Here is an 18698-nt window from a genome sequence, read left to right on the forward strand (position 1 = left end):
AACATTTAGGCCACAACAGTCTTAAAGATGACTCTTTATTTATTGATACACTTATGGCACTTCCTGTGGCTATGATAATAATTGCTAAGCGGAACAGTGGGTGGCAGAAAGATAGTTTTTATTGAATTTGCCAGTTGCCTGTTCCCCTGTTGGCAACAAGTAGCCAGTAATCAATACATTGCCATCAACTTCAGTCATGTCTGCTGACACTCACACACAGTCTGTGTGATATTGGCACTTAACACTAAATTCTCCATTCCAGGCCTGGAGATCTTCCCAAATAATCTGTAAAATATGTCACAGATTTTGCATTACCTTGCATCTTAATCACAGTATGAACGATTATTACCTTAATCCAAGATGCACAGAGGGATTAAGGTGTTTCTGTGGCTGGTGGAATATTGTCATGGCTGCATTATGATTATTGGCTTGCATGTAAATGTAGTCATACTATTCAATTTTAATTTGCAGAAATGCGTGGTTTGGATTTGTTTCTGAATGTTTTGTATCCCCCCCCCCCACTTCCCACCTGACTTTTGAAATGCTAAAACAATGACGCAAGAAATTGACCGATAGAGCACAGGTTGAATAAGGTTTTCTGCTCTTTTAAATGATTAAACGGTGTCACGTTATTGGTTGTCCAGGCGTGCAAAGGAGAGGCAGGCCAGTCCTCCAGCAGTCACTCGGATGCTCAGGCCAGTCCTGCCAAGAGGAAACGCACCGGCAGTCCCACTAAGGTATGCCTCGCAATGTGTTATCACTGATATCGAGCTCCGAACAGCTACACAACTTATAATTGCAACTGTCACTCTTATCCAGAGCAACTTGTAAATTAACTCTAGTCAACATATGACAGGGTAAATTATGCAAATAACATGTAAATAAAGTGCTAAGAAAACAATGAAGTACTAAAAAGTAAATTTAGGATACCAGTTCAAAATCAGACCTAGTTTTGTCTTTTACACAGGGGGCTACAGAGTCCTGGGCCACGAACCCAGGGCAGCAGCAGATACCTAGTTGGTACCTGACGCCACAGAAACTTCAGGTAGGACACATGAGAGAATCCTTTGCCCCATAGTGCTGTCGTTAATTATACACAGCGTGGCTATGAGTTTTTGTGAACTTAAATGTCTGGTTGTTCCATGTAGCTCCTGGATCACTTGCGGACCAACCGGGCTAGCCTCAAGCCTCTCCAGGTGCAAATGCTGGAACAGCTTGAGAACCAGTTCTCTCTCATGCAGCAGCATCAGCAGCAGGTAAATTAAACAAACACGCACACCTGGATTAAACCTTAGAGTATATATGAATAGAGACGGCACCCGGAGGAAACCCTGAGGCGCAATGGACATAGTGGCCGAATTTATTATTGCAGCGTGGGCCAAACACATGAACACGCTGGTCCGTTGACTATCATTGCGCACGTTCATGATGACACGTGAACGCGGTTTCAGTGCAATGGCAGCGCGTTCATGTTCTTGGCCCAATCAATCCCAGAATGCACTCTGTTCCTACAAGGAAGGCGGAGTGAAATCGCCTCATGCGCTTTTGAGCAACTTAATGCAAGTGGATGGGAGGAGAACTCGGGTGACGTCTCTATTCATATATACTCTAAGGATTAAACACAGTAGAGATTATACATAGCATTGCATTGACTACTTAAAGGTAGTGTAAGTGATATTTTTTTGGTTAAAACAAAAAGTGTTTTGTTAAAAGGTTAAATCACTATATTGTGATAGTAATCATTGCTATAGTGTTTGTTCAGTAACGTGAGTCTCCCTGTCTCTCCAGCTCTTTAATAAACACTTACACTACCTTTAAGCCCTCTGTTAGTTTTAATTTAGTAAGTAATAAGGCAATTTGGAGCAGTTCTTGGCAGTGGCTCCTAATGAATCTAATATCTTTCCCTGATTACTCTTTGACACGTCAGATGAGGCAGCAGGCGGCAGCGGGCCAGTCGCGACCCAGCCTTCCCAACGGCCCCTCGGCTGACCTCCCCCACCCCCACGCGGCCCTCTCCCGCACCTCTCCCCTCAATCACGTGGCCGTCCGACCCCCTTGCACCGCTCGGCCCACGTCAAACGGACCGTGCACTCCGAGCCCCGCGGGGCAGCCAGCAGGCACTGGCTCCCCGGCCAACAATCACACCCCGGGGGTGGGTGGTGGCGGGGGCGCGAGCAACGGAAATGTGCCTTACCTGCAGCAGAACTCTCTACCTCATCACTGCACAGCCACCAGTCACCCCAGCACCAGCAGCATTACCAACAGTCCCAGTCCTGCAGACGAGGCCTGGAGGCGCCAGCAACGCAGCAACATCTCTCAGGTACCTGGCTGGACCTTAACCCATTTTGGGCGGGAACCCCTTTTGGTGTTAGCATTATGTTATGCTTTAGCTATTGAAAAATAGCAGATCTACAAGCTCATAGCGCGCCACCGAGTGGCACGCTACAAGCTTGTAGGTCTGCTATTTTTGAAAAATCAAAGAACGACACATAGCTTTTTCAGAAAACTGTCAGGATGTAGAAGACATTTTTAGAATCTGATCTCAGGTCATGTGTTAAGGCTCGCATACTCTTCTTTTACCATCAGACTTTTCATGTTTTCACTTCTGCTTTTCATGATTATATTTGTATGATTTTTATTTTATTTTTTATATTCTTGGTTAGCATAATTGGTTCCGATCAGGGCTTGACGCTTAGCATTTTTCCAAGTAGCACGTGTGCTACTAAGTTGAAAAATCTAGTAGCACACAAATTATTTTAGGAGCACGATGAAAAGTTATCAAATAATGTGTTTTTGAGGGGCGCTAGCCCCTCCTATACAGCTTTATTCCCCACACGTCTCAAGATTTGCCATTGACAATGAACGGAGAAATTAGGTCAAAATTCAGCTAAATATGACATAAATTAAACATCAAAACATTAAACGCCATTGACATTGAAAGGAAAATTTACGTCATATGTAAACGAGCAAATCAGCTAACCAATCACAGGCAACAGGCATTCTGATTGGCCAGTATGAGATGATTCATGATGATGTATGATAAGAGTGCCCCTCACTTCACACAGGTGTGATTTTTGAGTGGTGTAAACCACTCCTACAACTGGCTTTGTTTGTCTGTCTGTCTGTCTGTCTGTCTGTCTGTGTGCAAAAAATGAGCACGGTTGATGCTGATTGGTTGATGCTGATTTCATTACGTCAGACATTACATCAGAACACAGCTGATCAGGCTATATAATACCTTACACCACTCAGTTCACACGGGTGTGATTTTTCTTTAATAAAGTGATATGAGGCAGGGGCGGGCAATATGGCAAAATATATATATCACAATATATTTTCAGAAATAATCACAATATTTTTGTTTTTATATAATCTATAGCCTAATCAATTTGTTTTATGCTGATAGACTATTAGTTTTTTATGCAGATGGATGGATGGATAGATAATTAATTTCATGTTGCTCATGGACAGACAGACAATCCGTTTGTATCCTGCTGTTCTATCATGTGAGTGTGATATTCAGTGCAGAGGCTACTCGATGGTGAATTAGTATTGTAACATTCTCCTTGGCTTTGACTGCTTCAGTTCAGACAAAACATCGTACATATACACCTCGGTGTGGTGGAAGGAGGTGGTGGGGGGATCTTTGCCTTTTTTTCCGTTGCTCGTTATGCAGGCCACTGACTAATAGTAATACAATTATGTATCCAGCGGCAGCCAGGTGACAGGTCGGTCATTCGTATTGCGCTGCGCAGCCTGCGCACACACTTTTGTAAGCGAGGTGCTAAGCAAGGGTTGTTTTGGTTATCAATCAATCCGTCCACTCCATGTGCGTGCGCACGTGCACTCTTTGCGTGTACGGCTGCGCTAAAAGTTATATCGAGTGATGTTTGAACATTCCAAACATTCCAAATAAGTTTAGTATTCAACGTGTCGGGGTCCAAGCAACTCCTATGCTATCATGCTATCCTGCTGCGTTCGCGCCGCTGCTGACAGGGAAGAGAAGTGAGCAGCCAGCAACACAGGGAGGGGCGGGGCGGTGGGAGCAAAGGGGACAGATCTTCAAATGAACGCTGCATTGAGCCTCGACATGTTGTTAGCTTGTAGATCTGCTCTTTTTGGCGAACGACACCACCGTACTAAGAAATATAAATTTAGGTATAGAACCGCGACCATAGAATGTGCACTTGCCTTGTCTTTATCACGATTGAATGGTCAAATTCTGTAGTCGCACCGGTGCTACAAATTGAATTTTACAACTCGCACGGTGCTATTTTTAGTAGCATATGCGAGTACCTAGTCGCACTGTCGAGCCCTGGTTCCGATACCTTTTTGATATGAAAACTGATCAAGCATCGTGGAGTCTTCGAGGTGTTGAACAAAATATTTAGCTGATTTACTTGTCTCTCTCTCTCTCTCTCTCTCTCTCTCTCCAGGGGCTTCACAAAAGTCAGGGTTCCCATTCGGCAGGTCCCAATGGAGAACTCCCTTTCTCTTCCTCCTCGTCCTCTTCCCCTCAGTCCTCGCTGCCCCCCGCCGGCTCTGGTGCTCTCAATCAGGTTGGACATTCCTCCGGGCCCTGCACTGCCTCCTCCTCCGCCTCGTCCCTGTCCCCCGCGTCCCCACGAACCACGCCCAACCACTTGTGCTCGCCCCCCCACTCCTCCGCCACTACCTCAGGGGTCCACACCAAAGAAGCCGCGGCCTCAGGGAGCAACAATGGCAGCGGTGGCTCCTCCGCCCCCGCCGCGTTGCCCTCGGGTCCTGAGAACACGGTCAGGCATTCCACGGGGACGCCTCTTAGTCCCGCCGCCGCTGCCGCACAGCAGGGATTGGCTAATCACGTCCAGCAGCGGGTGACGGACGGCACAGCCAGCCTATCTCAGCCCAGCTCTCCGGCACCCGCCGCCGCACACGGTCCAGACAATCCTCAGCTCTCAGCCTTGCTAAAGGGAAAAGCCAACGTTAGCAGCAACGACGATAACAATAACTGCAGTAGTAACCACAGAGAGGCGCCGGCGGAGAGGGTCAACAACGTCCACCCGGGGGTCCACGGCTCCGTGGCCTCCTCGCCACTCTCAGCCATGTCCACCGCCTCGACCTCGCCCCGCTCAGCAGACCCCCATGGCACCACCAACAGCCTCTCCTGCCTTAACAGCCCGTCCAACACCAACAGTCAGGGGCCCACGCTCAACGGCAAGGGCCCGGACGACTCCTGCAGCCCGGTCAAGGCGGAGCCTCCCGGGGGAGCCCTCAAGCACTCGATACCCTCCGGTCTGGCACCCTGGTCCTCGGTGTCCATCTACCCCAGCTCTAGTGAGGTGCTCAAAGTATGCAGGTGAGGCCTTAAATGTCTTTACTTTTCAAGCTGTGGAGAAATTGAGATTTTGTGCGTTTTGCATTTTTGCAAGGCTGTTGCTGCCGAGGACTGCTGGCATCTCTGGCTCACAGTTGTTTTTCTTCTGATTAGAATGCGGTCATTGTCAATTGTATGTCCATTACTTGCATGGAGTAGATTCTGTCAATGAACTGCATGTCAATGTTTCGGTTGGTTGTTGCTGCACGGACGGGGACCCAAGTGGGAAAACATGTCATTCATTATTATTATGAAATTGGTACACATGCTCATGTGTGTATATATAGATCGATAAATAGAGACCAGCTACAACCATAATGAACAGTGCTTAAGTGGTTACAATATGTTATACTGTAATATTGATGAATAATACTGCTAGCTTGACATAGCTTGCATTTTACTCACCTCGACGTGCCTTACCATCCATTACATTACACCTTTACACCACCCTGGACAATGGAAAACTCGTTGTTACACACTGAAATGGGCAAATGTATCATAATCATTTTTACCGGAATGAGACAGGTAATGCTTCAAATTATCTGATGTAAACTGGTTGTTGTATTGCTTTTATTTCTTCCTGAAGGGAATCTCAATTTAAACATTAAACTTACCGTATACTCGCACTTCTAAGACCAGCGTCACTAGTAGACTCCCACCTTTCCCACAGCGAATTTCATTAATCCATTTTGTGAGATTGACAGTTCGGTGACAAACGATATAAACAAGAGGTGGTGAAAGGGTAATTGCAGGTTGCAGATCCGGTCTGTGTGCCTGAATGTGTTGCAGATATGGAGATTTGCGGATGTATAGATGGTTCTGGATAGAGATGTCCCGATACTGTATCGTGCAAGTGCACATTTGAGTATGAGAGAGATGTTAATTTTTTATTACTGTGGTGAAAAAGCAACCTGGCATTTGGGCAGTTTACCGCCCCAACCCCCGGAAAGCCTGAAACCTGTTCCTTAGGAAATTATATACATGCAGAAACAGCAGCTTTTTGAGGGACGCTATGCTAGCCCCTCCTATTCCCAGCTTTGTGAACGTGGTGATTTGATTGGCTGAGCACGGAATGTGATGTATGATGATAAGAGTGCCCCTCACGTCACACAAGTGTGATTTGTAAAGATGTAGTTGTGCACCCGCTTGTATCTGCATTACACATGGCTAGCAAATTGTGTGTGTGTGTGTGTGTGTGTGTGTGTGTGTGTGTGTGTGTGTGTGTGTGTGTGTGTGTGTGTGTGTGTGTGTGTGTGTGTGTGTGTGTGTGTGTGTGTGTGTGTGTGTGTGTGTGTGTGTGTGTGTGTGTGTGTGTGTGTGTGTGTGTGTGTGTGTGTGTGTGTGTGTGTGTGTGTGTGTGTGTGTGTGTGTGTGTGTGTGTGTGTGTGTGTGTGTGTGTATGCGGCGTGATGCGGCGTGATGCTATACATTTGTTCCTGTGTTTTAGCCTCCCGTTCCTTTTTATAGAGTTTCATATATGAATACATGTTTGTTGAAGTGTTTGCCGTGCCTGTCGTCATGTGTCTCTCTCTCATTCACTGGCCTGAAGGAACCTGGGGAAGAACGGGTTGTCGACCAGCAGCGTCCTCCTGGACAAGTGTCCCCCACCGCGCCCTCCTCCCGCGCCCACCCCCACACTGCCAAAGGACAAACTAAACCCCCCGACCCCCAGCATCTACGTGAGTACAAGCACAGCTGTGAAATCAAAATAACTAATAACTTAACTATTTTACCACAGGTGCTCCCAATTTAAAAAGTTGAAAAATGTTGGCTCACCCACTAAATTGTAAGGAGAGACGATAAAATCAGAACGGTCTAACGAGTACCATACAATCGTGAAAGTATCTTTAACCCATTCAAGACGGGAACCCCTTTGGTGTTTTAAGCATCGTTATATTTTAGCTATTGAAAAATAGCAGATCTACAAGCTCATAGCACGGCACCGAGTGCTGCGCTACGAGCTTGTAGATCTGCTATTTTTTACAAATCGTGAAATTGTGGCGCATCCATCCATCCATCTTCAACCGCTTATCCATAGTCTGGTCGCGTTGGCAACAGCTCCACCAGAGTGTTCCCGAGACGTTCCAAGACTAGTGAGTCGGTGTGTTTCCTCCAACTGTGCCTTGGTCTGCCCCGGGGTTTCCTCCCAGTGGGACGTGCCTTGAGGACCTCCCTAGGGAGACGCCCGAGATCCTAACCAGATGCCCGAACCACCTAAGCTGGCTCCTTTCCAGGCGAAGAAGCAGCGACTCTACTCAGAGTCTCTCTCGTGTGACTGAACTTCTTACCCTATCTCTAAGGGAGATGCCAGCCACCCGTCGAAGAAAACTCATTTCGGCCGCTTGTATTCGCGAATCGCGAATACAAGTGTCAATATAAGGGTCATGACCTTATTCTTTCGGTCATGACCCACACTTCATGACCATAGGTGAGAGTAGGAACGAAGATTGCTCGGTAGACTGAGAGCTTTGCCTTCTGGCTCAACTCTCTTTTCATCACAACAGTGCGGAAAATATGGCGCAAATCTTTGAATATATATATATTCTTTCAGAGCGAACGTTTTTAACTCAAATCTTTGCTCCTGGGGGGTTCCTGGAACAACATATTTTGAGATGGGGGTCGGAGGTCAAATGCATATAATTCTAGGGGTCCTTGACATGAAATAGTTTAAAAAAACGTATGATAGGCCATGCCACACATGGCTGTTTTTGTCAGTTGAACCCGTCGGCACTCCCCTGACTTTGCCGTCTCTCTCCGTCCAGCTGGAAAACAAGAGAGATGCTTTCTTCCCTCCCCTCCACCAATTCTGCACCAACCCTGCCAACCCTGTGACCGTCATCAGAGGACTGGCCGGAGCCCTCAAACTGGGTAGGACATGCGTCTCATGTACACACACTCACTCATAAACTGCATGAGATACTGAAGAGGTCATATGGAAGACGCTGGTGACAATATTCCCCCCGAGTGTAAAGCCATTTTGTAGTTGTACACAGTAAAATACTCGCAGTATACTTGCAGTATTTATCCGATTGTGTCCTCATAAGTATGCTCATGGTTTCAAGACATGTCCTCCCTCACATGGCCATGTGGGTGTGTCTGTGTTTGCTGGATGCATGTGGGTCTCATGAATTAATTTGACACGTGTGACAACAGCACCACCTGCAAGTAGAAAATGTTATTGCACAAATACTGTGCAGCTGGCCTTCAGCAGGTAGATACGTGGCTAAGCTGCTGTAGTTCACTTGAAATACTTGAAGACATGTAAACGTGTCCATAGCAATTTAGGGCTGCAACTATCTTCCTTTTTTGATTAATTGAAATGCATGTTATAATTAATCGACACAAAAATATCCAATAGATTTGTTTTATATTTGACTAAATTTGTGCTTGTAGATCTGCTATTTTCACAAGTATTATAATTTTTGTAATCTATAAAAAAAAAAATATATATATATATATATATATATATATATATATATATATATATATATATATATATATATATATATATATATATAAAAGCAATACAACGCAAACATAACTCTGATTGCCCCACTTCTAACTGTAAAATAATCTGGGGAACACTGACAGCAGGGTCTGCCAAATGATCAAACCTAGTCCTGGTACCTTAGCAGCCTTAAAAATGCATTGATAGTGCACCACTGGGCCAGGATCTAAAATATTGTCTCCTGGCTGTTTTTCATTTTATGAACATGGAATGTATTTGTACTGTACTAAACATAGGTTACATAGCTGTGTATTTCAAAGACTTTACTGTTTGGTGGTCATCATAAGCCATAGCCACACCTAACACCATATAGTTATATTCTTTACAATGCATTGTGCATTTTTCTGCCTAAAATCGATGATTATTCAAAGTTTGATTATTTTACAGAGTTAATGTGCGCATCATCCAGTTTTAGTGTCAAATAGACTGTAGGCTACATATATTATTAGGAAAAGCTTCAACAGCGACACATAGACCACATGCACGTACTCATACACGCCGAAATAGTTCTCTAGCACAACAAAAATGTATGCTCGGGTCAGGTTGCTGTGCAGACCAAGGTTCTACAAAAGTTAAACATCGCTTTGAATATCACGACTTCTATTCCATTCTGTCCCTCTCCTCCCTTCATGCCTCTTTGCAACCCTTCTCTGCCTGTGATCAGACCTAGGGCTGTTCTCCACCAAGACACTGGTGGAGGCCAACCCGGACCACCTGGTGGAGGTGCGGACCCAGCTCGCCCAGCCCACCGACGAGAACTGGGACCCCAGCGGCAGCAGAAAGATGTGGCGCTGCGAGAGCAGCCGCTCCCACACCACGATTGTCAAATACGCCCAGTACCAGGCCTCCTCCTTCCAGGAGTCTCTGCGGGTCAGTGGCACACGGATACGCACAGTAGTCGTGTGTAGATTTGACACACGACTAGCACTTATACACACGACAGACGTGCTTGTGGGAGGGAGAGGCGGAAAGAGTGGGACCATAGTCCAATGGTTTTCAAATGTGTTCATGTCATCGACCCCGAAATGGTACCATAGTCCAATGGTTTTCAAACGTCATGTCATATACCCCGAAATTTACTTTAATCCTAATCCTAACACAAAAAGATTACATTTATAAATCTTAGAATATTACATTACACACAATAGAGGGTATGCGCGTGACATCATCATCAAACCACACCTACTGAGTGCCAAAAAAAATACTTTCTGGCCTTGACAGCTCATACATCCAAACAGAAAAATCCAATATGATTGCATTAAACAACGTTAAACGACATTAAATTCACTTTGCCACTCACTTTATGCATGCGCATACCCTCTATAATAATTTCAGCTCAATTAAAAAAAATTATGAAACTGCTCCTCTGGACTCTACTTTAAAAAAAATCCTATTCTAATGCTTTGACAAAAGGCGATCAGGTGGTGCAGTGGTAAAGTGCCTGACCATCACCGTGGAGGTTGTGGGTTCAAATCCACTGTGGTGCGTGCGGCTTTGTTGAGCGTCTACACGGACACAATTGGTTCGGGTGAGGGAAGATGGGTGGGAAGGGTCATTGTATCCGGAAGTTATGCGGGAACGCCTACTGAGTGGAAAAATCCTACTTTCTGGCCTTGACAGCCCATAGATCCAAACAGAAAAGTCCCATATGATTGTATTAAGCGTTAAATTCACCAACATTGCAGCTAAACGGAAAGCTTGAATTATCCTCTTCTATCTGCACACGAGCACACACAAATACATTTTTCTTTTTCAATATTAGATGAATATTCTCAGTTTACAAGTTAATGGCCCTAGAATGTCTGTGATCTTACATACATTTCATGTATTCCAAATACGCATCCATAGATGGTGTTATCCATATCCACTCACGGTTAGCACACGGACATCGTCGGCACTTGTAGCACTGCGTGTGCACTCACTCCTTAATTAATTATTATTAATAGCTGTGTCCTGGTGGAAAAGTGATTCATGTGCCTACTCTATTCCTACGCGCTGGGCGGCACCTGTCAGCAGGGGGTGTCGGGCAGTAGGGGTAGGGATTAATTGGCATAATGACTATTTCTTCCCAAGAAGGTTCTTTGTTGTTGCTGATATTTTCTGTATAAATTGTACTGACTGAAGCGTTGCACCTTTTTACAAAAAAATCTTATCAACTATGATCTGTATCTGTTCCTCAGGAGGAGAATGAGAAGAAGAAGGAATTGGAAGCAGAAGCAGCCACCTCAGAGAAGTGAGTTTCTGTCACCTCTTAACTGATTATGTCGAAAGTTAAATTTATTCCAATGGGAGAAGTGAACGTTTTTATGCTATTATCTGCCGATTAAATTTCGGAAGGTCGATAATATCAGACATTCCTACTTCTGACCCGTTCTTTAGCTCCGCCCCCACGGTCACTGAATTAAATATTGGAACCCGTCTTTACAAGCCACTCATTCTCCAAATATTCTGACACTAAAATGACTTTTTTTTTTCAGAAACACAAATCAGGAGAAAATGTACTTTGTTATCGACCTTTCTCTGTCACAGCAACAACTTTTCGTGATATCTAGCAACAGTAACGCAAGATATGACATCAGGCGGCGACCAGTTATGACACCATTTGTGTACCATTTCGTACCTAGTGGTGAAGATTGGGATGGTGGATCTTCCTAAATCAATTGAGCATCCTTGATTATGTCACCTCATTGCTCGGGAAGCCCTTTCTCAGGTTCCTCTAACAAAATCTCCCATAATCCCACAGTGCGGCACGGCGGCGGAAAGGGCCATTGCACAAGCACATCAAGTTTGGCACCAACATTGACCTCTCTGATGAGAAGAAGTAAGTGAACAATATCTTTTTTTAATTAACATGATGTCCATAGTTTATAGATTTTGACCAATGTTGAAAAACCTTTTCAGTTTTTAGCTTCCACTCAAGTATTTTGAAGTATGTACTTGAGTTGGATGGGGATCAGGAGATCAGTCAGTTGAGAAGTGTGGAAAAAGTTGCTGAATCCACACCACATTTAGCTAAACAGATGGTGTGACGTTCGCTTTTCAACAACAAACACATGAACATGCCATGCAATGTGTGCATACTTAAACCATTTGGAAAATGGATACAGATGACCACTGCACAGCAGGGGGCTTACAGGGCATAGGCACAAGGTTATACTTAAAATAAACTAGTTAGACTATTTTGGTTTATCATATCTCTTATTTCATGTTAAAACGATAAACACTGCACAGCTTTACCTGCAGCCAAAGACACGCACACATGTCATTTTTCTTCAACTAATGAGCAATATACAAGTATTATCAATAGCAAGAATGATTATGAAGAATTTACACAGCGGCCTGTCATTTCTATGTAAATCCAAGTAGGCTACACATGCTGTAGTGACACATACAGTACATATGCAATCTATATGCTGTATTCGGACAAAATAAATGTACTGCGCTTGAAAACAAAGCAATAATGCTATAATGTAAACATGGAAAAGCAAACAAAGTTGGTGACTTTATATATTGTCAATTACTTGCATGAGAGGAGGAGAGGTGAAGTTAGTTGCTTTAGCAGACAGTTTGAGTGTCCAATGGAGTTGAGAGGTTTTGTACGAAGCGCTTTTTACTACTTTTCATTGGTTCAATATTTTTAAGTGGTGCAACCACTTCATTACGGAGCTGTGTGTCTTTGGCTGGGTCTGTGTCTGGCTGCCTGCCTGGGTCTGTCTGTCCAAACACGAAAATAGCCTTGGTTTTACAACCAAGTGTCACTGTTGCGCAGCCTAACACACACACACACACACACACACACACACACATTAACTGTATATATGATGGCTTCGGGTGTGACAGTACAGTTCCTGGGGGTCTGGATGTTCCGGGGACCCCCCGGGGACCCCACATGGAGTTGCGCCACTTACTTCACATGGGAGTGATTCTTTTTTGCCAACACACAGACATAAAGGGTGTTCAATAGCACTGATTTAAATCAAAACCTCAAAACGATTTGTGAAATACTGTTGAAACAGACTGAACTTGCTGGGTCACAACATCTTGCGACACGACAGGGTATACACCACCTATTAAAATTAGAATAGATTACAGATAGATAGATAGAACAGATATTCGGTTAAAAACGCTTTCCAAAACACATCGCCGGTTTGGTGTGTTGCAGCCTTTTGAAGTGTACTCGCCAATGACTAATACGTCGAAAGTAAACGTTTTGTTGCCAACAGGCACAGCTGTGTAATGCCTAACCTCAACGTTTTGCCCTCTGCAGGTGGAAGCAGCAACTCCAGGAGCTGAGCAAGCTGCCGGCCTTTTCTAGGGTGGTCTCTGCTGGCAACCTGCTCAGCCACGTGGGTCACACCATCCTGGGAATGAACACTGTCCAGCTCTATATGAAGGTCCCTGGGAGCAGGACTCCAGGTAATGAACACTGTCCAGCTCTATATGAAGGTCCCTGGGAGCAGGACTCCAGGTAATGAACACTGTCCAGCTCTATATGAAGGTCCCTGGGAGCAGGACTCCAGGTAATGAACACTGTCCAGCTCTATATGAAGGTCCCTGGGAGCAGGACTCCAGGTAATGAACACTGTCCAGCTCTATATGAAGGTCCCTGGGAGCAGGACTCCAGGTAATGAACACTGTCCAGCTCTATATGAAGGTCCCTGGGAGCAGGACTCCAGGTAGACACTCACTCACTCACTCTAAGCAAGTCTCTTACGGTCTTTCTTTCTCTCTCTCATAACACACACACACACACACACAGGATTCAAGGATTCAAGACTTTATTGCCATGTCAACAGAGTTGATTGGAATTTGATTCAGTGCACTAAAAACAGACATACTGTACGAATAGACAGTATGTCTATCGATCTACAAGCTCGCAACGTGTCACATCGAGCTTGTAGATGGGCTATTTTCATTTTCATTTCAAGACAAAGTGTAAATCAGGCTTAACACAAAACCACACATACATACACACACGCACGCAGTATTTACTCTATTGGAACATATTTTAATACGAATTATGCCATGTTTCTATGCAGGACACCAAGAGAACAACAACTTCTGTTCGGTCAACATCAATATTGGTCCTGGGGACTGTGAGTGGTTTGCCGTGCCTGAGCCATACTGGGGACTGATCAATGACTTCTGTGAAAAGTAAGTAATGTAAAGGGAGCAGTGATACAGCCATATAAAGTACAAGCAACACTGGTACTTTAGTCATTATGAAACAGAATGTCTAACACCGGGGCTCCACCGGGCGTGTCAGCGTCGCGTCACCGTCAGGGAATGTTCCCTTTTTAATCAATGAAGGGTGGCTCCACTGCCCGCGTTGCGTGACATTAACGCGTGCATTAAAATTGAACCGGTGCGTTTTTTGACGCACGCGACGGAGACGTAACACGTCCGGTGGAGCCCTGGCGTAATACTTCATTTATACTCCATTGTACGACTCGGTGTCCAAAATAGCCGATCTACAAGCTCGCAACGTGTCGCATCGAGCTTGTAGATTTTAATTTTCATTTCAAGACAAAGTGTAAATCAGGATTAACACAACACCTCACATGTAGGAACAACATCAATTTCCTGATGGGTTCGTGGTGGCCCAACCTGGAGGATTTGTACGAGGCCAACGTGCCGGTGTACCGCTTCATCCAGCGTCCTGGTGACCTGGTGTGGCTGAACACGGGCACGGTCCACTGGGTCCAGGCCATCGGCTGGTGCAACAACGTAGCATGGAACGTTGGACCCCTCACAGGTGAGAATGGGATTGTGTATGGCCTTCTGACCCTTTTATATGTTGGCTTTTAACCCTGGTTGAGAGTTTGTATGGTCTACGTTTTGTTTCACTGTCTGACGCTGCTGCGTCTTGTATTTTTCAGTGATGTGTCTCTGTTTGTGGTGTCTTTTCTGTGTTTTGCTAGTGTATTTAGTTGTATTTTGCTGTACACACGTTGTTAACCATGCGTTGTATAATGTGCTATATAAATAAAGTGGATTGGATTGAATATCTCTAGCACAGGATTATATAATATTAGAAAGCTCCTGGTCTACTAGGCAGCTCCCAGGGGTGAATAGACAACAACAAAGGCCCACTTAGATGAATGGGTTTTTATAAATAAATGTGTACAGTTGGACGGAGATGAAAATGAAAAGCCTTTTCTTCCTCTGCCCCCAGCCCACCAGTACAAGTTGGCAGTGGAGCGCTATGAGTGGAACAAACTCCAGAGTGTCAAATCCATCGTTCCCATGATCCATCTCTCCTGGAACATGGCCAGGAACATCAAAGTGTCTGACCACAAGCTGTTCGAGATGATCAAGTGAGAGCACACACACACACACACACACACACACACACACCTTATTACTGAGACTTCCTATAATTAGCCCTTCGCTAAACCCCACCCCAAAAAGATTGTCCAATGCCAATCCAAAATCACCTCATAGCTGTCAATGTTGCATTGCTGTGTTGTTGAACACATACACAGCTTAACGTCGGGGGAGTTACACGCCTGAGGTGATGGCAATATTACTAATCACCGTAGTCTTACCGTGCAACATGAAAACTCCCGTTAAGAGTTGATTGTTGGACACCGTTTCTCCCTCTGTCATTTCCTTGTATTTCTCGTTTCTCCCTCTGTCATTTCCTTGTATTTCTCGTTTCTCCCTCTGTCATTTCCTTGTATTTCTAGTTAGTCTAGTGAAATAATGTCATGCACATTTGTCCAGTGCATAGCCTACTGCAGGCCTGCTTGACTAGATTTAGAAGACATTTTGAAGATTTTGCTACTGAAACAATCGATTATTTATATGGAGAAATCCCTGTCATTTTAACATCTCAATGGGGGAGAAGGACATGCTTGCCATGTCTCCTCGCTGCTAACGTGGCTATTGGACAAGGACGGGTTGGGGAGGGACATATAAAAAACAAAAAAACATCCAATCAACCTCAAATTGGAATCTAATGTACACCTCCAAAAGTGTCTTCTCCTCTGTCCAAAGGGGTTGCCACAAGTGTTGTTTTTAATTTGTTTTACAATCATGTGGTATTCGGTCTGACAAATAATGTGGATTGGATAGGAATCCTTGGCTGATTCTTCCTTCGTTTGTGTTGTGTGTGTTAGATATTGTTTGCTGCGAACTCTCAAGCAGTGTCAGATGTTACGGGAGCTGCTGCTGGCCGCTGGAAAGGACCTGGTGTGGCACGGGAGAAGCAGGGACGAGCCGGCACATTATTGCAGCATCTGTGAGGTAGTAAGACAGTAAAGGCACCCCCCTCTTCCACACACACACACACGCGTGCGTGCCTAAATGTGGTGTATGTGAATCAATCCATCAACCCTCACCGGGTACAATATACACAGTAAAAAAAAGTGTTTGACATCATAGACACTGCTAAAATCTAAAATATCGATAACCACATATTACACACATAAAGACCCCAGGAAAGTGTTCTAAATCTTCTAAACGTCATTAACATAATTTTTTTTTGCAAAAAGGGTGAAGTGTCCTTTTAATTGAATGTTGCAACCTTTGTGAATTTCCTGTATGCATGTTTTGTAGGATAGCTAGCCAACAAAAAAAATCATTAGTATTATTATTATGTGGTTGTTTTAAATGTGCTAGTGGTGTTTTTTTTGTACGTGTCTGATTGTTGAAACAATCTTCTAATTCCAAACTCTTCTTGTCCCCAACAGGTGGAGGTGTTTGACCTGCTGTTTGTGACCAGTGAGAGCAACCGCAGGAAAACCTACGTGGTGCACTGCCAGGACTGTGCCCGTAGGGGGAGCACTAACCTGGACAACTTTGTGGTGCTAGAGCAGTACAGGGTAGAGGACCTCATGTCGGTCTACGACCAGTTCACACTTGTAAGTACTAGAAAGTGGTTCCCAAAGTGGGGTCCGGGGACCCCCAGGGGTCCTTGAGGCAGTTCCAGGGGGTCCCCAGCTAAATGATAGTTAAATTAACATTGATTTTACAATATTAATTGGGGGTCCCAGAGATAGAAATAACATTAAATGGCGGTCCGTAGACTAATGCGTGTCAAACTGGGGGGTCCTTGAAATTAAACGGGATGAGAATCACTTCTACAGCGTTAAACATCTTCTCTTATGGGTGTCCCTGGCATATCTTTTCAAATGGGGTCAAATGGGGTCCGCACAATGTGGTGGTCACACAATCTCTAGCACGTAATCCTGGTAACAGTAAGAACTTAGAAGAGAGGTAGTGTCTTGAGTATGCGCAGCTACTACTGCTGTGGCTGACTGAGTGGTGTTTGTTCTGTGTGCCGTGCGATACGGCACATGGCGTCGCATGGCTGGCTACCAGGCGCTCCCCAGCAAAATGAGTTAATATACAGTAGAGTCACAAATATTTTATCATACTTTGGCTATTCAAAAATAGCAGATATACAAGCTCATAGTGCATCACAAATGTTTTAGATGGGGTCTGCGGCCAAATACATTTTGCGGGTCCTATGTATCATCTATCTATATGATATTTATAATCAACTACATTGCTTAGTATGATTAACCACCTAAGCCCTATTTAATGACATACTTAGCACAAAAATAGAGGGTATGTGTGTGACATCATTTCCCACCCGAATTGCCACTCACTTTATGCATGTGCCTACCCTCTATATGACATGTGACCTACAAGCTCACACGTCAAATCTCATTGCCTTTATAGTCCAAATGGAAGAACAGATCGAGCGTCATTGTGTTATTTCTTCTTTTTCTGCAGGCAAGTCCTCTACCTTCCTCCTCCTGATGGTAACGAACAATTGTTCTGAGGACAATTTAAAAGAGTTCTTGGCGGACTTCTCCGAGAGACCCTACTTTCTTTTCTGATATTCAGGAAGTAAAGCCCGGCAGTCCTTCAACTGCGCTTTTGTAGCTATCCCATAAGGCAGCTGTGTGAAAGCTGTTGTGTCTATGCAACCTGCCCAGAGTGGTGTGGCTCCCCCCGGTGGACTGGAGGGGGGTGGCATCAGCCTCTCCCATCAACCATGACTGTTCTACTGCTGGCCCAGCTGGACTTCTCTAGAAAACACCACCCCAATATACACAAAGTAACGAAAGGAAAAGAGTTTTGTATATATTATGTTACAACTGGCATCAACATCACACAAAAGACTACTGACTTGAGGTTTTCTTTCCTTTTCTTCGTATTATGTTTGTGTGTTGACACGAGTTTTCATACTTTCGTTACCTTAAACACCCACTCCCTCTCCCCCACCCCAGAGATGAGTAACTAGCATAGCTGGTCTTTTGTATGTTGGATAGATAGACATCTCCTGGGTCAGGAAAAAGAAGAAAAAAGTGTTTTGTAATGTGAAGAGTCGAGTGACATGTTGATTGAAACATTTCCCCTCGTTTTATTTTATTTTTTATTTGGTCTTATGTTTGATCTTGTTTGTCGGAACCACGCTGAGCTTTTATTATTATTATTTTTAGGTTTGCTTGTTTCTTGGGTATAAAAGATTAAATCATTTTGAGAGAAACAACAGCCAAGTCACAGAAAATGGGTTGCACATAGACAAAGGAGTAGACTTTAATTTTCTTTTCTTTTTTTTCTAATTTTGATGTAAATGGACACTATTTATAAATGCATATTTATTGCTTGAAAATATTTGTTGATGGAATGCTGTAATTTTTTTCCCAGAGTACCTGCCATTAAATTAGAAGGAGCCATGAAATTTTAAGCACGGCCCTTCGTACGTTTTCTATATAAATGATACTGCTTAGTAAGCATTGTACAGAGACCCTCCTTGAAATGGGTTTATTGTTTGAAGGATGTTTTATGCGTCAATAAATAAAACTGTCTTTATTTACA

General features: G+C 44.3%; 1 protein-coding gene across 3 annotated transcripts in view; it reads left to right on the plus strand.

The window, feature by feature from the left end:
- The window catches only part of kdm6a (lysine (K)-specific demethylase 6A), a 63364-nt gene extending 44666 nt beyond the window's left edge, over window positions 1-18698 (plus strand). For all 3 annotated transcript variants that reach the window (XM_079518796.1, XM_079518797.1, XM_079518798.1), the window contains 17 exons: window positions 645-737; window positions 968-1045; window positions 1149-1256; window positions 1928-2320; window positions 4437-5338; window positions 6906-7035; window positions 8119-8224; window positions 9529-9734; window positions 11045-11097; window positions 11608-11685; window positions 13132-13280; window positions 13904-14018; window positions 14432-14619; window positions 15040-15181; window positions 15986-16112; window positions 16559-16729; window positions 17607-18698. In XM_079518796.1, the coding sequence (XP_079374922.1) occupies window positions 645-737; window positions 968-1045; window positions 1149-1256; window positions 1928-2320; window positions 4437-5338; window positions 6906-7035; window positions 8119-8224; window positions 9529-9734; window positions 11045-11097; window positions 11608-11685; window positions 13132-13280; window positions 13904-14018; window positions 14432-14619; window positions 15040-15181; window positions 15986-16112; window positions 16559-16729; window positions 17607-17633 (3066 nt within the window). In that variant the 3' untranslated portion in view covers window positions 17634-18698. The remainder of the gene's footprint in view (window positions 1-644; window positions 738-967; window positions 1046-1148; window positions 1257-1927; window positions 2321-4436; window positions 5339-6905; window positions 7036-8118; window positions 8225-9528; window positions 9735-11044; window positions 11098-11607; window positions 11686-13131; window positions 13281-13903; window positions 14019-14431; window positions 14620-15039; window positions 15182-15985; window positions 16113-16558; window positions 16730-17606) is intronic.

Source organism: Electrona antarctica, assembly GCF_951216825.1.
Source record: "Electrona antarctica genome assembly, chromosome: 13".
In the NCBI taxonomy this organism is placed as follows: Eukaryota; Metazoa; Chordata; class Actinopteri; order Myctophiformes; family Myctophidae; genus Electrona; species Electrona antarctica.